The sequence below is a fragment of the Brachyhypopomus gauderio genome, chromosome 7, assembly GCF_052324685.1.
Source record: "Brachyhypopomus gauderio isolate BG-103 chromosome 7, BGAUD_0.2, whole genome shotgun sequence".
Classification (NCBI taxonomy): Eukaryota; Metazoa; Chordata; class Actinopteri; order Gymnotiformes; family Hypopomidae; genus Brachyhypopomus; species Brachyhypopomus gauderio.
Window position 1 is genome coordinate 22,650,568 of NC_135217.1, and position 17,411 is coordinate 22,667,978.

The following is a 17,411-nucleotide window of genomic DNA, read 5'->3' on the forward strand; positions in this document are numbered from 1 at the left end:
GTCTCTGTTCAGGGAGACTCTGTGAGTCTCTGTTCAGGGAGACTCTGTGAGTCTCTGTTCAGGGAGACTCTGTGAGTCTCTGTTCAGGGAGACTCTGTTACTTGGTCCCACACCTGCAGCCCAGTCTGAGCAGACATGTGGAGGGACTCTTATCACGACACATCCATATCAACGGCACTTTCAGCCGTGGAAACGTGTCCTCTACACTGCCGTGAGTGCACGTGTATTTTGGGTGGGTTAACACAGAGGCTATGAGAGCAGACACTTTCACCCAAGGCAGAGTCGTCCAATGAGAGGAGATCTGGATCTCTCCTCCTGGAGCTGGCCTGCACTCTGGCCCTTGTAGAGCTTCACTGCTCGGGCCAAAGGCGGACCAGCCAAATAGGAGTGTAGCACCTCCTCAGGAACCTGCTGCAGAGGAATCTCTCCTGTGACCTCCATACAGCCGGGGGGGGGGGGGGGGGGGGGGGGGGGGGGGGAGTTGTGTTGTTTCGATGTGATGCCTGATCATGGATCCAAGTTGCTGTGATTTTAAATGAAGATAAAATGCTGAGGACGGTTTTAACCTTGCAGGTGTTTGTAAGTGTGTCGTTGTTAGCCTTTGTAGCCGTCTGCCTTGTTGGAGTGGTGGAGGTAGGCAGTTCTGGGTGGAGCTTGCTGCTAGTCCCAACCGCAGCCAGGCACGACTCACACCAGGCACGACTCGCACCGCTGCTGTTTACAACCTCACTGTCGTAAATCCCGCAGGACGAGCACTTCCAGTGGGCCTGTGCGTGGAGGTGAAGTTTTATTGACGTCTCTGAGCACGAAGTCATTCTGAGAGCTGTAGTTGGGATGGTGAGTGTTGAACGGAGGTGGGGTGGGAGGGGGTGGTGGCGTCGCAGGGCGGAGTACAGAATGCGGGTGGGGTGAGTTGGGCGGGGGGGTGGTGGTTTGGGGTGGGATTTGCAGGGTGTCTTGAAAACCTTCTTTCTGACTTTACATATGACCTTGCGAAAAAATCCTGTCAAAATAGCTGATTGCATGATTAAAAAATTCACAAAATTCCTACTTTAGGGTGTAAAACATTCCAATCCAGATTAGTACAATGAGCACATGCTTCTAATATTGTAATATATTACATAAATGAAAATGAGTAAACATTAAAAGGCTAGATGTGTTTGTCACAAAACATCACAGAACATGCAAGTGTCTTAGTGACGGACAACTGAACAACTTCCAAAGCAAACGGGGGTCTGCTCCTTCACTCCAATTACTCCAGTCAAAGTCTGTTTCATTAACGTGTATAATGGTTAGGAGAGTCTCCTATTTACTCATGCAGCTCTTCCTAATTGTTTATTGGTCTGTTCCGTTCCTTCTGCATAGTGACGACTCCTCAGAGACAGGACAGGGAGGTTGAGGCAAAAGTTAATGGCTTGTATGTGGCTGTGAATATCAATGCACATCTCAAACACCCTGCTCTCAGATACCCTTCTTCCCTCTCTCCCTCCCACTCTCTCGCTCTCTCCCTCCGTCTTCCTCTCACTCTCCCTCCCTCTCATCCTCTTCTACCCTCTCTCTCTCTCTCTCTCTCTCTCTCTCTCTGCCTCTTATTCCTCCATCCCTCTCTTGCTCAGCCACCTCCTTCCTCCCTCTGAAGTTCTGAAAGAGACTCCATCCAGTCAGAGCTTTGACCTTCCTGTGGTAGGACGACCTCCGCTAAGGCAGCACATGGTCCGAGTGCCTCTCAGCTGGTTCTCTGGCTGTTGACCTTTTGACATGTACTGTCACACTAACATGGTCAGATTCATAGGACCAGGAGTAGATAATGAAAATACTTTTGGTGCTGACATCGAATTAATTTTCCTCATCGTGTGTGTGTGTGTGTGCAGGGTTCATCTCTGATTCACTGCAGCATGGCGACTGTACTGTGAATGTACACTAATGCTGTCAAACAAAATGGAATAATCTTAATACGTTGCTTTTATTTGTACTCCTTATTTGTGTCTCCATCATGTTCTAACTGCTGTCTTCTCTGCCCTGTGTCTTCTGTCCCTCTCGCACGCAGCTGATAGTGGAGAAGACCTCTGCGTCGCCACTGGCCGAGTTCTCCCTGGCGGAGGACGTGTCTCTGCACTTCTCGCGTTTGATGGACCGGCTGAACGAGCAGCGCCTCTCTCAGCCCGACCTGTGCGACGTGGACCTCGTGCTGGTGCGTCAGCGGAGCACCTTCCGGGCCCACAAGGGCGTGCTGGCCGCCCACAGCCCCTTCTTCCAGGCGCTGTTCGCCCGGGGCCGAGACCTTCGCCGCGTGGACCTGGCGCTGGAGGCTCTCACCAGCCAGGGCCTGCAGCAGATCCTCGACTTCATCTACACGTCCAGGCTGCTGGTGACGGGCCGTACGGCGCGCGACGTCCTCCGAGCCGCCTCCGTGCTCCAGATGAGCGAGCTGGCGGCGTCCTGCCGTGAGCTCATAGGCAGCCAATCGCTGGGCGAGGGCGGCGACCACGGGGAGCGACGCGGCCCGCAGTACTGCGACCTGGAGGAGGAGGAGGAGGAGGAGGAGGAGGAAGAGGAGGAGCTGGCGCGGGCGCAGATGTTTGCGCGGGAGGGCGGGGCACCCTTCTCGGTGCGCGTGGTAGATGGCGGAGAGGCCGGGAGCCCTTTCTCTGGTGCCCTGACGCACCACCCCAACATGCAGGCCAAACTTTTCTACAAGAAAGTTGAGAGTGGAGGAGGGCGGGGTTTATGCAAAGCGGAGGGTGGGATCAGCTCTGAGGAGGCGGGGACTCAAGAGAATTCCACCTCCTTTAACAGGGAACAAATCATCGTGGAGGTCAACCTTAACAACCAAACCTTGAACGTCTCCAAGGGGTCAGAGGGCAAGGCCGCACCAGAGATTTCCCCTTTGCTTGCCCGTTGCCATGGCGAACAGCCTGACGTGGAAGAAAACAACAACGATTACGACGACGGTGCGGGTCAGGCGGAGAAAAACTACGAGCACAGGGAGAAACAGATGGAAAACAGTAGCGAAGATGAGCGGGATGAGGAAGAAGAGGAGGATGAGGAGGAGGAGAGTGACTTCAGCACTGCGGAGGTGGGCCGGGCCGTCGCGGAGAGACCTCGGCGTGGCACGAGAGCGAGCGCGCTCACCCAGGCCTCCCCGTCGCTCCGGCGGGGGGCGGCCGTCGCCGCGGCGACCCCGGGACCAGAGAGGGGGCGGGGCAAAGCCGAGCATGAAGGCCTGGGCCAGAAGGTGAAGCTGGAGGAGAAGCAGCACTATCCCTGCAAGAAGTGCCCACGTGTCTTCAACAACCGCTGGTACCTGGAGAAGCATGCCAACGTCACGCACAACCGCATGCAGATCTGTAATAAGTGTGGCAAGCGCTTCCTGCTGGAGAGTGAACTGCTCCTGCACCACCAGACCAACTGTGAGAAGAACATACAGGTACACACATACACACACACATATACACACACACAAACATGTACACACGCACACACACACACACACTCAAACATGTACACACGCACACACACACACACACACACACACACGTACACACACACACATACACATACACATACAAGTACACATTTATAAATACAGGTAAACACAGTTGTGTATACACACATATACAAGTACACATTTATAAATACAGAGCACAGGTGTGTATACACACACATACACATATATACAAGTACACAGTTATACAGAGCATAGGTGTGTATATATACACACACACACACACTGACATACAGTATCAGGTTCACTATCAGTCTAATGTCCTTTGGATTTAATACTCATTATTTTTGAATGATTTCATTTTAAATTATTTAATACAATTGTCAGTGTTTATCTGAATCACAAAAAACTTTGTTCACATATAAATTAGTACATATTAGGACTTGTATATTAGTACATATAACACAACTAATTTATAATATGTCCACTAATAAACATAGAATACAATAGTTTCACCTTGTGTGTGAATAGGTTGATGAAAAGCGCTTGGTTAACAATATCAAATTTTGACCAGTAAAACACCAAACACGTTGCTTCACACTTCTGACAAAGTGCTGCTGAGTGTTCTGCTCTCCCCACACCTTCACACACACACTGCACACACACTGCAGTCTGTGTGTGTGTGTGTGTGTGTGTGTGTGTGTGTGTGTGTGTGTGTGTGTGTGGGGTGTGGCACTACAGTGCGGAGATGCCTCCCCATGTCCTGCACTAATGGTGAAGCCCAGCTGTTCTCTTGCAGCTAATGAGAGCACTCGCATACAGAGCAGCCTCATCTGTCACACACACACACACACACACACACATACACACACACCCACAACCCTATACCCACACACCCCATACCAACACACTCGCACACCCCCACACCCCTACTATACGTACACACTCATACACCCCCACACCCCTATACCCATACTCATACACCCCCACACCCCTATACCCACACACTCACACACCCCTATACCAACACACTCATACACCCCCACAACCCTATACCCACACACTCATACACCCCCACACCCCTATACCCACACACTCACACACCCCTATACCAACACACTCGCACACCCCTACTATACGCACACACTCACACACCCCTATACCCACACACTCACACACCCTCACACCCTCCCCTTACTGTACATTTCTGTGATGTACAGGGTCTGCATTATTGGTTGCTTGGTAACAGTTGATTCTTTTAGTGAGATTGCTCTTTTGTTCTGTGGTTAGAACAGGGTCATTTCCTGACATTTATTATCTTCCTGTACTGGGTACTGATGTGGTTTAAAATGGCACGTTTATTATAGTTAACTGTGTAAATATGTGAAAATATGTAGCCAGAGGTTCTACTGTTCTCCCTCAAAAGGCTTAAAGGTAGGAATGCCGTAGGCCATAAGTGTGGGGTAAATCTCACTGGAAGGCAGACATGGCATCTTAATGTCACCTGGCCAGTAGTCGGCCAGGTCGAGCTGCGTCAGCAACGAGATGAGGAAACAAGGCATGTGTGTTTGCAGTCGGAAGGATGCGATTGGCCCCACCCCGCCCCAGGGCACGTTATGATTGGCTCCACCCCGCCCCGGGGCACGTTATGATTGGCTCCACAGGGGATGGTGTGTGATTCACAGGGTCTAAGACAGGTCACCCTGAGTCGATGAGGACTTGAACTGGGTGAGGCCACAGAGGAAGTAATGTTTCCAGACAGTTGGGCCAAGGCCTCCCAGAGGGCAAGACTAGTGAGTGTGGGGAAGAGAAGAACGCTGAGTAGATTTTGGGGTTTTTCACTGTTAGACAGTGTGTCATTTTGGACTGATCGTTTTAATTCTTCGTTCTGTGGTGACGTGGCGTGTTTGTTTTCCTTTATGTTCATCTCATTGTCATGCTGGTCAGTCCCGTCTTTGAAGTCAAACCAGAAAATGAATGGTCAGCGTTAATGTTGGCGCCTGGTCTCCCTCTGACGGAGTGAGACGCCTTTACACTCCACGTAAATGATTCATTAACCGGTCAATGTGGTTCACAGTGCGTGATGTGTGGAAAGGTCTTTAAGAAGCTGTGGTCTTTACATGAACACAACAAGATCGTCCACGGCTACGCAGAGAAGAAGTTCTCCTGTGAGATCTGCGAGAAGAAGTTTTACACTATGGCTCATGTGCGAAAGCACATGGTCGGTGAGTACTCTGCACCAGGGAACCTACAATGAATTAAAGAAACCACCCTCGGAATTATGAACACCAGTGGCCACTAGGGGGCAACAATGGCCAATTAGCTCAGCAGTATTCTCACACAAAATAACACAGTTTAGAGCAACCAAATCCTGTCTAGTCCAGTGTAATCCTCTGCATCCCAGACTGGGCCTTTTGAAGTAGACGTGGCTGAACTTCCATGAGTCCTGTGCAAGCACAGGGGGTTCAGCTGAGGGCAGAGTGCTGCAGTGACCTTGTCTCACCAGCAGGGTGCAGCAGACACAATGGAAAACAGAAGCCGTCTTGTCTAATCGCCCATGACAGACGGGAAATAATCTATTATCTGGAAACACTTCCTTCCTAGGGGTCATTTGGTGTCCAGCGATGGACACTAAGTCAGCAATGTAATCACGCTTGTATATTAATTTGTCGATAATGAGGCACATAAATAAATGCATTTGTTGAGAATAAAACATTTAGCGAACATTGGATCAGTGCCGAATTTTCTGCGTGCCCTTCTGTGTGTGCAGCGCACACCAAGGACATGCCGTTCACCTGCGAGACCTGCGGCAAGTCCTTCAAGCGCAGCATGTCTCTGAAGGTGCACTCCCTGCAGCACTCCGGGGAGAAGCCCTTCAGGTGCGAGGTGAGTGCCGAAGCACACCGCCACGATCGGTACGACTGGCGTCGTAGGTTGAGCGTCTGAGCTTCTGTGTCTGGAGAGCCGTACCACAGCTGACGATTTGTGTTTTTTGTTTTTCTGGGCGCAGAACTGCAGCGAGCGTTTCCAGTACAAGTACCAGCTACGCTCCCACATGAGTATCCACATCGGCCACAAGCAGTTCATGTGTCAGTGGTGCGGCAAGGACTTCAACATGAAGCAGTACTTCGACGAGCACATGAAGACGCACACGGGTGGGTCACGACCCCCAACCGCACCACCACCAAGCTGCCCCAGGTCGCACGTGTGTCCAGCCTGACAGATGGCGCATTAAGTACAGCTGTGCCCTTCCTTATATCTGCAAGGACAATGGTGGGAAGAGGGGGGGATTAGAACCAGAGCACTATCCCAACATAAAACTCCCAAACGTTCCGGTTTTAAGACCAGTTCATCTTTTCCTTGCATGTTTCTCACTAGTGTATGAAGGAGGCACTTCCTGTTACATTCACAAACAAATCAAGATGATGGGGAGCCAGATGTGTGGAAACGCAGCTGTGTCTGAATGCGTGTCTTCCTTCTCTCCGCCTCTCGGCTGCTGCAGGGGAGAAGCCGTACATCTGCGAGATCTGTGGGAAGAGCTTCACTAGCAGACCCAACATGAAGCGTCACCGGCGGACGCACACGGGCGAGAAGCCGTACCCCTGCGACGTGTGCGGCCAGCGCTTCCGATTCTCCAACATGCTCAAGGCACACAAGGAGAAGTGCTTTCGGGTCAGCCACCCTGCGGGCGGCGAGAGCGCCCCCCGGGGGCTTGGTGCAGCATCGCCCGCTGTTGAAGACCCCTTGCTGGGCTCACCGGCAGGCCGTTCCGTTACTCCGCCCGGCGAGGAGTCCGAGCCGCACCACAGCAGTTCTCCACCTGCGCCTCTGCTCCATCACATGGGGGGTCTTCGCCCTCCTCTGCCTTCTCTCTTCTCCACCGGGAGGGTTAATTCAAGCAACCACTAGCTATTCGGGAGCAGGAGAGTGGAGGCTACTGTAGTTCCTCTCCCAGTGTTTAGAACCTCGAGAGCAGGGCGTTCCAGCTCTACGATCCAGAGAAGAGAAAGAGACGAGAGAATTAAAGCGCGTGACACTTTGATGCAGTGCAAATGACGGCTAAGCTTCTCTTAGAGATATTTTATATATTGTCCAGAGTAGGTCGTTGTTCTACTCAAAGAAATATGTTCTCATTATTGTCGTATAATGCTTGATTTTTGAGCTACAGGACTGGCTTAAATCAGCGCATCTTCCTGATTAGGTTCTCAGCTGTTACAGATAGGCCAACGGAGGTCTAAGGGTATGGACTGTGGTGAGATAGTTTGTTTACTTTGACTGTATCAGTAATGCATGTGAACTGAACGTCTTCATAGATGGAGCTTCCGGTCATTTCTGCCTGTGAGTGGGCAGATGCAGAAGGCCCACAGGAGCGCACGTCTGCACTGGGGCCTAGCTCGTGGACTCAGTTCACTACATCCATCTGTGATGGCAAAGAACCACAAACACGATCTGTACTCCAACCACCAGAGGGCGCCGTGGGACAGAAAAGCAATGAAGTGGAATGACTTGACTTCTTCAGTGAGTTACAGCCGCTGCATTTCTTTGTGCTAGTGATAACCAAATCCCTGTGTCCCTGGACTGTAACCAAATCCTGTGTGCTCATACACTAATTAGATATGATGCATTAATAATCACTCATGCACCTTATTTTTAACCTTAGAAATATTTCTGTTATATTCTCTAAGGACCTCTTTTTAGTGGAGTTTGGTATGCTGGTTGGTGTGAGGCTCGGCTAGGTGCTCTGGCTGACGTGTGAAGGGTTGTGTGTGAGACAGATGTGGTTTGTGTTGTGTTTGGGGAGCAGCTTAGCAGCAGGTAAAGCACTTATGATGGTTGTGTGTGATATGCTAAAAAAAAAAAAAAAAAGCTTCCAGAGGTAAAATATTTGCAAAAAATTTCTTTCTTTGAATTATTTTTACAACTAGAAGAGCACTTTATAAACATGGCCCTTCGTATTGGCCAGTGATGCGAATGACATCACAACCTTGGACTTGATTTCTTCATTTGTTCGCTTGTTTTTTGGTTTTTTTTTCTTTTCTTTTCTTTTTGGCTTATGGAAAAGTGTAGCAATAGACCAATATATTCCACAAATGGCATTTTTCAATTTGTACCTGAAGGTTTTATATCTTTAATAATTTATGGTATATCACATTTTGAAATTGTTTAATGTAGGTATTTCTGTATTCAGTCATTTCTCCCAATTTTGTCACTGTTCAAAATTATTTATTTGATATTATTGATTTGACCCTGAATTAAGTCGTTGACTACTTTAAAACATAATATATAGACTAACCATTGATTATTGGAAATGTATTTCATGTATTTCACATTGCATCTACAAGATGTATTTCGTATGTTGCATCTAAAATATGGTTGGACCTGCCGTTCAGCACTCATGGGTTTTGGCCTGCAGTGCACTTTTGACTCAGATTTATCTTTGCTTAGAGGATTCACTGGGCTGAACTGCCATCCATGTTAAAATTCATATCTTTGGTAAATACAGACCAGAACATGTCATTCAGAAGTGGACATTCATAGCTGTTCAGCAGCTGAAATAACATCTTACTTTTCTTGCTAATTCTTAAAGGTGTGTGGTACTACACGTGACAGTCTGTAGGTGGCAGTGTAACCTGCAACATCTGTAACACCTGCAGCAGATTTTCCTCTAGTTTTTCTTTGCTGAAAAGCGAGCTTGACCTTTTGACATCATGAACCCTGTCTGCAGTGGGTGTGTGAATGAAGTGTTCTCCAGGACAGCAGCCAAACACCAAAACACAATTTGTTTTTACCCCTTGTCTAACTTCTAAAAAAATTATTTTCCCAAATCTTTAATTGCAATAACAAATTGCAAATATATAAAAAAATAATATATGAAAACAAATAACTGTATAAATATTTCTGTCAGAAACTTTCCTAAAAACCTTTTTAAGTGGTTTGATGGATCAGCCTTCAAAGCTATGTTGTCCTAAGACAATGTATGGACTAGTGATTTCAACAAGAGAGTTGAGCTTTCAATGAAGATTGTTTCACAGAATCTATTGCTATTGCAATTGTACAACACTAGCTCACACTTTTGTGGAAATTTGAAGGGTTTCTTTAATGGCAAATCATTTTTTGTCACCATGGTAACTTGATCATGTGAGTGATCGTTTTCTTTGGTAGCTAACAAGTAGCATTGGAGAGCTACATACTAAGAAGTCCTTCTACCTCTGCTCGATGTGATCTTTAAGGAACAACAAAGTTGAGTTGTTTGCATTGAAACATTAGTCTCCATGAACAGTGCTCCATCACATAAAATCACAGAGAGGGTATCCATTTGGTAGCCACAGAACCTGCCTACATCTACCTCTTCATGGATAGAGTCAGTTAAACCAAGGAGGCAGGTGTGTGTGTGTGTGTGTGAGTGGGGGTAGGGGGGTAGTCAAGAAGACCTTGGTTAGGGATGTACTCAACCTTTCAAGAACCTCTGTGGAGAAGCCATGTAAGGAGATTTCTTAAAGTTTATATTGAGTATATATATATAAATTTCCTTACAGAATATAGATAATTTAAACATATAAAGATAAGAATATAAAATCTAACATTGTGTATTATAGATTCAGTAACTGGTATTAAAAACTATTTAGCCCACATTAACATATATGGTATAGGATCTGTAGTTGTGGCGTGTCTAGGCCCAGACAATGGGGCTGTAGTTCTGAGGCTTTTAACACAATTCACGATATTAGGAAAACTTGGGGCAAAACCATAAAGAATATATAACTATGATTTCACTCACTAGAACTACACTACAAAATGGTGCTTTGGCCAAACCTGATTACTGTCCAATCCACACAGCACCATATTTATCTTTCTCTTTGAGACTGAATTTGCATGCAATATTAAAAACAGAGAAAAGGGTGACACTGCAATGTGAGACATAGTGGGATGGCAAACCCAGCGTATATACAGTATGTGGGCACTAACATGTCTTCTTAGTATGTCTGGAAGAAACACCTGTATAACACCTCTGCCGTTATAGGACACGAATACAGTTGGTTACAGTTGTATTTGTTCTCTTGCTAAGGTTAGACTGCAGTGAGGTTCAACAGTTGGGAATGAAGAGTATATTCCATTTAGTGTTAAAGGGCCTCTATCATGGAAAATTGAGTGTTCACCAGTGGATGTAGTAGTAGTGAACAGATCAGAAACAAATATACACCAACACTGAAAAGAAAGTGCATTAATAAGAATAGTTATAATAAGAATATACATTCTTAATACTGCAAAAATGACTTATCACGTTAGTATAGATCAGCGCTTGTATTATTCCATCGATATCATGGATTTTAGCTAAGTCCTCGTATTAAAGTAATCCCATATGAAATGTACTTGTGTAACATAGAAGTAATTTATATAGATTTAAGTAGAATTGTACCAATAGAGCCAAACCACTAACAGAATAAAAAATCAGATTCCCCAGCATTTGGTAAACATCTGGTCTCGGGCTGAGCCCCAGGTCTCTGTGCAGGCTAGACACTCAGTGCAGTCTAGACACGCCCCAATCTAGAAGCTGTAAATACATTCTTTACTCCATATTATTTACTGTATAGGCTGTTTGACTTGTTTACATTGTACTGAGAGTCAGATGAATGTGAAGTAAAGGAGTACTACACAGACAGGATGTTGTAGATAAGCCTTTGTGTATGTGATGGGCTCTAAAATGTTTAATTTCTTAAAATAACTGACTTTTAAGCACCTTATATTTTATTGTCACTGCTGTTGCTCACTAACATGCAAATTGTAGCATCAGTGAGAGATGAATTATTGGTTGGCAGTAAATTTAGACAGTGTTACTTTTTGTTTGTTTGGTGAAAACCACAAAGATGGAATGAAGAGGTGACATGAACTAAGATTGAAAATGAAGTCCGGTATGATTTCTTTGAAAATCAAAGGGAGCAGAATCTCGGGTTGATGGAAGTTGCGCACAGAGGACTGACGAGAGTACAGCACCTCAGACACTGGGTTCTGACGAGAGTACAGCACCTCAGACACTGGGTTCTGACGAGAGTACAGCACCTCAGACACTGGGTTCTGACGAGAGTACAGCACCTCAGACACTGGGTTCTGACGAGAGTACAGCACCTCAGACACTGGGTTCTGACGAGAGTACAGCACCTCAGACACTGGGTTCTGACGAGAGTACAGCACCTCAGACACTGGGTTCTGACGGGAGTACAGCACCTCAGACACTGGGTTCTGACGAGAGTACAGCACCTCAGACACTGGGTTCTGACGAGAGTACAGCACCTCAGACACTGGGTTCTGATGCTTTCCTCAATCGTGCCACGAATGATGATATGTATTTGAACTGTAATGTGTGTGTGTACGTACTGCAAACAGAAGTGATTCCACAAATTGATATGTAAAAGGACATTTGGAGTCTAGGTTTTTCGGTGGCTCGATCATTGTAGCCAATATTATAATTAGCTGAATTCTAACTCCGCAGCCACGATTTTAACTAGCTCAAGTACGTGTTGGCCATAGATTGTAGTAACAGTGCTGAAAGCACCGAGCACTGATGATTCCTGCCATCGGTGAGACGTTCGGATTCCTCAAATTCCCTTTTCAGATGACTACACTACACATACACTAGTGGCTGGAGATTTTCCATCAGTGATTGAAGCAGTCTCCCATCACTGTTACCGTGCAACAAAGACGACAAACCACGCTCTAGTCTTGCACGTCTGTTTGGCTGTGTCTCTGTCCTCTGCAAACCTTGCGTTCAGCAGAGGGTCAAGTGAGTTCTGATTTGTAAGCAGAGGCAGCACTGTACCGATCACGCCTGTAGTTCTGAGGGGAGGGGCCCTGCAATGCTCCTGCGTGAACGTGTTCATGAACATCGTAACAGATGGCTGGGAGGTACGCCGTGGCTCCGAGCACTAGGAGAAGAGCTGTGCAGATGATTAAAAACCCTTAATGCAGCATTAGGGAGAAGATCTCTTCCAATAATGCATTGTGCCAGATATATTTTCAGCCCTGGACAGGAGCTCTACAACTTCTCCATTGTATTGTCCTGTGTTTCTGTAAGTTTTCCATTGTGACCTGTATCTCCTGTTTTGTGTTTTCTCCTATTCTCATTCATCAGCAGAATGCCCATGTGAATCAGAATGTGAGCGGATTATTGCTAATGACTTTGCTTCCTTGGCATGGGTGGGGGTGTCTGTGGTGGTGTAGGTGTGGGCTGGGTGGGGAAACGAGGGGTGTGCTTTAAGAATGGAGTCACTACATTTCTTTCCAGAAAAATGCTAGAGTGCTGGGTCAGTACCGGTTTAACAACGCTAAAGTGTTCCAGTGCATGCTGGGGGCTTTGGTAGGTGTTTTACAATTGCACATGCCTAAAAGGGAATCTTTATAAAGATGCACCTAGCACTGTCAGCTCATTGAGGAGGTGACTTTTATTTAAATTTTTGTAAGCACTTTATTTTACATTGTCACTCATGATTTTGAAATAAGGTATAGCTTATTAAGAAGAAAGCAAGAGAAATAAAGACCAATCACTTTATATATATTTTCTATGATTTGTTCTCACTTTAATTTTTTTATTTTAATTTCCATGAATCAAGTTGGCAAGTCAGTCAGACATTGATTTACTTTTTATCTTAAAGGACTTTTCCTTGGATGGCATGATGATGATAAATGATTGGGTTTTGCACTGTTTGGCGTGTGCTTTCATAAGTGAGGGCGTTCCCTGTGGGATTGTGATGACAATGAATAGGCAGCAGTTCCAATTGCTGCTGGTGTTCTTCAAGTTTGGGTGTCCTGGCTGTCTCAGAAATATGGTCTTTTGTATTAAGCTACAATCTCTTTGATGAACAGTTACACAACCAATTTTATGGCCGTAGAGAAAGATTTACATTAAAGCTATTGGTTAAAGGAAAAATTAGTGAACATGAAGCATAAAAAGAATTTGCACATTCAGATATGTGGATCCTGATTGGTCTAATTGTCTTTCAAGTAGGGATCCCACTTACTAAGTGATTAATGTGGAATTTGTTACAACCAAATCAACTGTCACTTTTTAAATGAAATATTAAATAGCTAATAACCTTTTATTCCTTCATATATATTAAACCAGTCTTGAGTGTAACTGTAACATTATTCTCTACATTATCTGTATGGAAACCCACTGTCTTATTCAACACATCTGTACAAAGAGCACTTGTATGCAGTAGTCATGTTTGTTTTGTAAACACAGTACTAAACCGATACAAAGACACTAGGGTCTATAGGTGCTAATAATATTAGACTGTATTTTGTCATTTATCATATCAGTTAGTGTTTACTGTCTGTAACATAAATTGTTCATTTCAAAAGGAAACGTAATTAAACGTTATACCAAAACCCACTGTGCTTGCTTTTTAAATGGACACAGATGTTTATGAATTTGACTCTTAGTCTTGTATGTGTGTGTTGTGTGTGTGTGTGTGTGTGTGTGTGTGTGTGTGTGTGTGAGAACTGGTTTGTGATTCACACCTCCCGTTCCACACAATGACAGCTCGGTAAGAATATTCAGCATATAAATAGTCACAAATCCACAAAGATCACAAATTATCATAAATAAACTTCATCGTGTTTTTGCAGGTAATCATTGTGTGTGTCCGTTTACAAATGTGTGTAAAAGTAACTCTCTCTCTCTCTCTCAATCACCATGACAGCAGCTTTTGAAATGGCATCGTTTAGTAGAAAAACGAAAAGTTCGTAAGCTTGCGTCTCGGAACGAGGAAGATGAGTGGAAGAGGAAGACGAGTGGCCTTCGAGCTCCTTCGGCTCCGCTCACATTTTGGTGAGTCTCAGTGTGTTGAGGCGTACGGCCAGCACTGTGGCGGCGCTGGCGTAGCGGATCTCTCTCAGGACACCGATCCATTTCCTCTCTCCTTCATCATACCTGCGCAGGAACACACGCTGGTGCTTTTGCAAATTTGCTGGTGGTAATATTTTAGTCTTTAGTATATTTAAAAAATCTCTTTTATTAGATGTGCTTAGAAAAACCTCCGTGATTGGTAAAATGACTGAGCTACAAGCACATCCCAAGGGTGATACGTTACTCTGGTGCCGTGACTTGGTGCCTTACCTCCATACATCATTCATCTCTGTGGGTGTGAGCTCGTCGTCGTCTTCATTAGGAATCATTGCAAAGCCGCCCACAGCGTAGATGGCATTCGCCACGGAGACGAGACTAAGGGAGCTTCGCTCTTGAGGGAACTGCACAAACTCTGACCACCTGGAAGGAACACAAAGATGGAGAAGTCCTTATGCATTGGGACTACAACCCCATAGACCAAAGGACATTTGCAGGCTGTCATTTCATTTGCAGGATGACTTTCATTTTTTTCATGTCTCACTTGTCTGTTGCAATGTCATAGACCTCTGTGCTGTCGGTGAGGCCAGCCTCCGTAACACCTCCAGTCACGTAGATCTGGTCTTTGTGAACGGTGACGCCGAACAGAGACCGTGCAGTCCTCAGTGGCGCCAGGTCCCGGCTTTCCCCTTCTTTTACATCGTAAGCACAGACTCTCTTCAGACATTGTCTGTAGGCATGACAACGAGATTTGGTTGAGAACTGGGTGAGACGTGTAGGATGGAGATGGAGAGGTGCAGCTAATGTCACACAACTTACTTGTGGTCCCCTTTTCCCCCTATTACATAGATGAGTCCATTATGAGACACTGTCCCATGGCCGTATACTGCATATGGAAGTGGAACTGATTCTTCCCATTTGAAAGATCTTAATGTAAATGAGAAAAAAAAAAACATGAAGTAATTACTTCCTGGTGCATTTTTTTTTGTTGTTTCAGAATATTCCTTAAGAATGAAAATTGAGTTCCTTACTGCCTGTCATAAACCAGGACAGAATCCAAAGTGGTCTCTCCTTCTTTCAACTCTTTTCCACCGATTACAAAGATGGCATTCTCTGCTTCACCCATGCCAAAGAGAAACCGCGGAGAGGGCATCGGGGGCATGCCCAGCCAGTCTGAACTCATGGGGTCAAACTGTTGGGGGACAGAAGTTACAAGTCAGCCTATTTTATCACCAGGATGATTAAGTGAATAGTTACAGTTAAGATTTCACACGACATGAATGCTACAAATCACGAATTCAAGTAGGCAAAGCTCAAGCACGGTTTATACATGATTGCAAGCTTTATTATCTGCACGTGTGAATGAATGAATAAAGAATGAATGAATGAATGAATACCTAGACAAACAAATGGTCAACAAAAGCTTTACCTCAGAAATGATCTACTACTAAGGTTAGAGTTGTGGCCTTGTTTAATAATATGTTCAGTTCATCTAAATTATTATTGTCAGTGGTATTGTGTGTGTGTGTGTGTGTGTACCTGTAAAAAGTACGAGTTGAGCTGTTCCTCTTTGCTGTGTTCATCAAAGAAAAGTCCTCCAGCCACAAATATCTGGTTTTCCTTGGTAACAATGCTACAGTGATTTTTTGGAATCTGGGTGGACAGTGATGCTACATAGCAGTCATTCCCTACGGGGTCATAGGCCACAGAGCCAGCATTACTAATCATAAATATCAAGTCTCTCATGAACATGCCAAACCGTAGATTATCGTTCAGGATTCCAGGCAGTAGCTCCTCCTGCTCTTCATCTTTCTCCTCTCCCTCCTTCTTGGCCTTGTCTTGTCCTTTCTTCTCCTTCTTGACTTCCGGAAGCTTCCCAGCATAGGCGTCTTTGACCAGCTGCAGCTTCTTGCAGATGTCTGGGTTGGAGCGCAGCCACTCGTGCTGCTCCACCTTCTCCGTGAAATAGTCCTGCGGCATGAGACGGAAGCGCACGCAGTCCAGCAGGCTCGGAAGCTCCTCCAGACGGGCGTCCCGGTCATACGCCACCCATTCCAGCAGGGCCTCGAACACGAGCTGCTCCGTCTCCGCGTTCAGCTCGTCCGACGTGACGACGGCCGCCAGCTCGCTGGGACTCAGCCGGCGGAAGTCCTCGTCCTTGGAGATGAGCGGGAAGCGCTCGCAGGCGAAGTTGCGGGCCGACAGAGCCAGGCGCGGGCAGTCGACCATGAGGCCCAGACGGAAGATGGCCAAGCAGTTGCTGAGACTCAGACGTTTCTGCAGAAAGGACACGCAGACGGTGAAGATGGACGGGACCTGCAGCAAGTTGGCGAGCGCGAAGATGTCCTGCACGTTCTGCTCCGTCACGTTGATGCTGGACGTGTAGAGGTATTTGAGGACCATGCCCATGACGCCAGGTTCCACGTCCTCCAGAACGATCTCGCGCTTCTTGCTCTCCTCAACGCCCGACTGGAAAAACGCCCGGAAGTAGGAGCTGCAGGCGGCCAGCACCAGCCGGTGGCAGGGGAACTCCTTGTCTTTAATCTTCAACACACAGTCCACCATGCTGTCATTCTCCCACAGGTCACAGAGGCCGTCCTGAAGCAGGGTTTGCTGGTACAGTCGGGGCTCTTCCGTGGGGTCTATCGGAAGAGTCATGATCACTCCCGGATGTCTCGCACAGTCCCGATGCAGGTTACAGCTGGTCCTTTATGGTTGCCCTTATTCTATCTCTGCACTGGTCTGTCTCCAGCCCACAAAGACGAAGCACAACTGAGTTCTCTCAGCGGATTAGCAGACTTCATCAGCTGTCCGAACACTTCAACCAAACTTCCAACTGGCAGGCTATTTATAGTTCGGATCTCACAGAGCCGTGGCATTCATACTAACATGTGAAATACAACCCTGGGTCCTGGGCAACAGCTGACACACTGCCCCCTATCAGACGGCTCCTCTCCCTAAAACACAAGCACCTGTAGGTGAGGTCAGAGGTCACTGCTCACATGACTTCCAAGCTGGGAGTCATTGTACAGAATGCCTTCAATATAGACATATAGATGTACATATCGTATAATTTCAAATTTTGTATGTATACTGTTGTAGTGGTTACAGTATCAGTTTCTTATG

General features: G+C 46.3%; 2 protein-coding genes across 2 annotated transcripts; one reads left to right on the forward strand and one right to left on the reverse strand.

Annotated features, from left to right (window-relative positions):
- The first annotated feature begins 598 nt into the window (after positions 1 to 598).
- zbtb47b (zinc finger and BTB domain containing 47b) lies at positions 599 to 8,347 on the forward strand. The gene is made up of 6 exons (XM_077012646.1): positions 599 to 837; positions 2,048 to 3,427; positions 5,523 to 5,670; positions 6,216 to 6,331; positions 6,456 to 6,600; positions 6,948 to 8,347. The coding sequence occupies exons 1-6, from the start codon at positions 835 to 837 to the stop codon at positions 7,352 to 7,354; spliced, it is 2,199 nt and encodes a 732-aa protein (XP_076868761.1). The 5' UTR covers positions 599 to 834; the 3' UTR covers positions 7,355 to 8,347.
- Positions 8,348 to 13,142: 4,795 nt separating this feature from the next.
- klhl40b (kelch-like family member 40b) lies at positions 13,143 to 17,357 on the reverse strand. The gene is made up of 6 exons (XM_077012647.1): positions 15,825 to 17,357; positions 15,317 to 15,477; positions 15,105 to 15,212; positions 14,830 to 15,015; positions 14,559 to 14,708; positions 13,143 to 14,372 (listed from the first exon to the last, which is right to left on the reverse strand). Exons 1-6 carry the CDS (start codon positions 16,941 to 16,943, stop codon positions 14,261 to 14,263), a joined length of 1,836 nt encoding a protein of 611 aa, XP_076868762.1. The 5' UTR covers positions 16,944 to 17,357; the 3' UTR covers positions 13,143 to 14,260.
- Between the last annotated feature and the right edge of the window lie 54 nt (positions 17,358 to 17,411).

What these genes read in the sequence shown, in the direction of transcription:
- zbtb47b (XM_077012646.1), top strand. An exon ending in TGTGCGAAAGCACATGGTCG is followed by an intron (nt 5,671 to 6,215) that starts GTGAGTACTCTG and finishes CTGTGTGTGCAG; the next exon opens with CGCACACCAAGGACATGCCG. An exon ending in GCACATGAAGACGCACACGG is followed by an intron (nt 6,601 to 6,947) that starts GTGGGTCACGAC and finishes CGGCTGCTGCAG; the next exon opens with GGGAGAAGCCGTACATCTGC.
- klhl40b (XM_077012647.1), bottom strand. Translation starts at nt 16,943, where the DNA reads ATGACTCTTCCGATAGACCCCACGGAAGAGCCCCGACTGTACCAGCAA. An exon ending in TCAACTCGTACTTTTTACAG is followed by an intron (nt 15,478 to 15,824) that starts GTACACACACAC and finishes GTCCCCCAACAG; the next exon opens with TTTGACCCCATGAGTTCAGA. An exon ending in GTCCTGGTTTATGACAGGCA is followed by an intron (nt 15,213 to 15,316) that starts GTAAGGAACTCA and finishes ATTTACATTAAG; the next exon opens with ATCTTTCAAATGGGAAGAAT.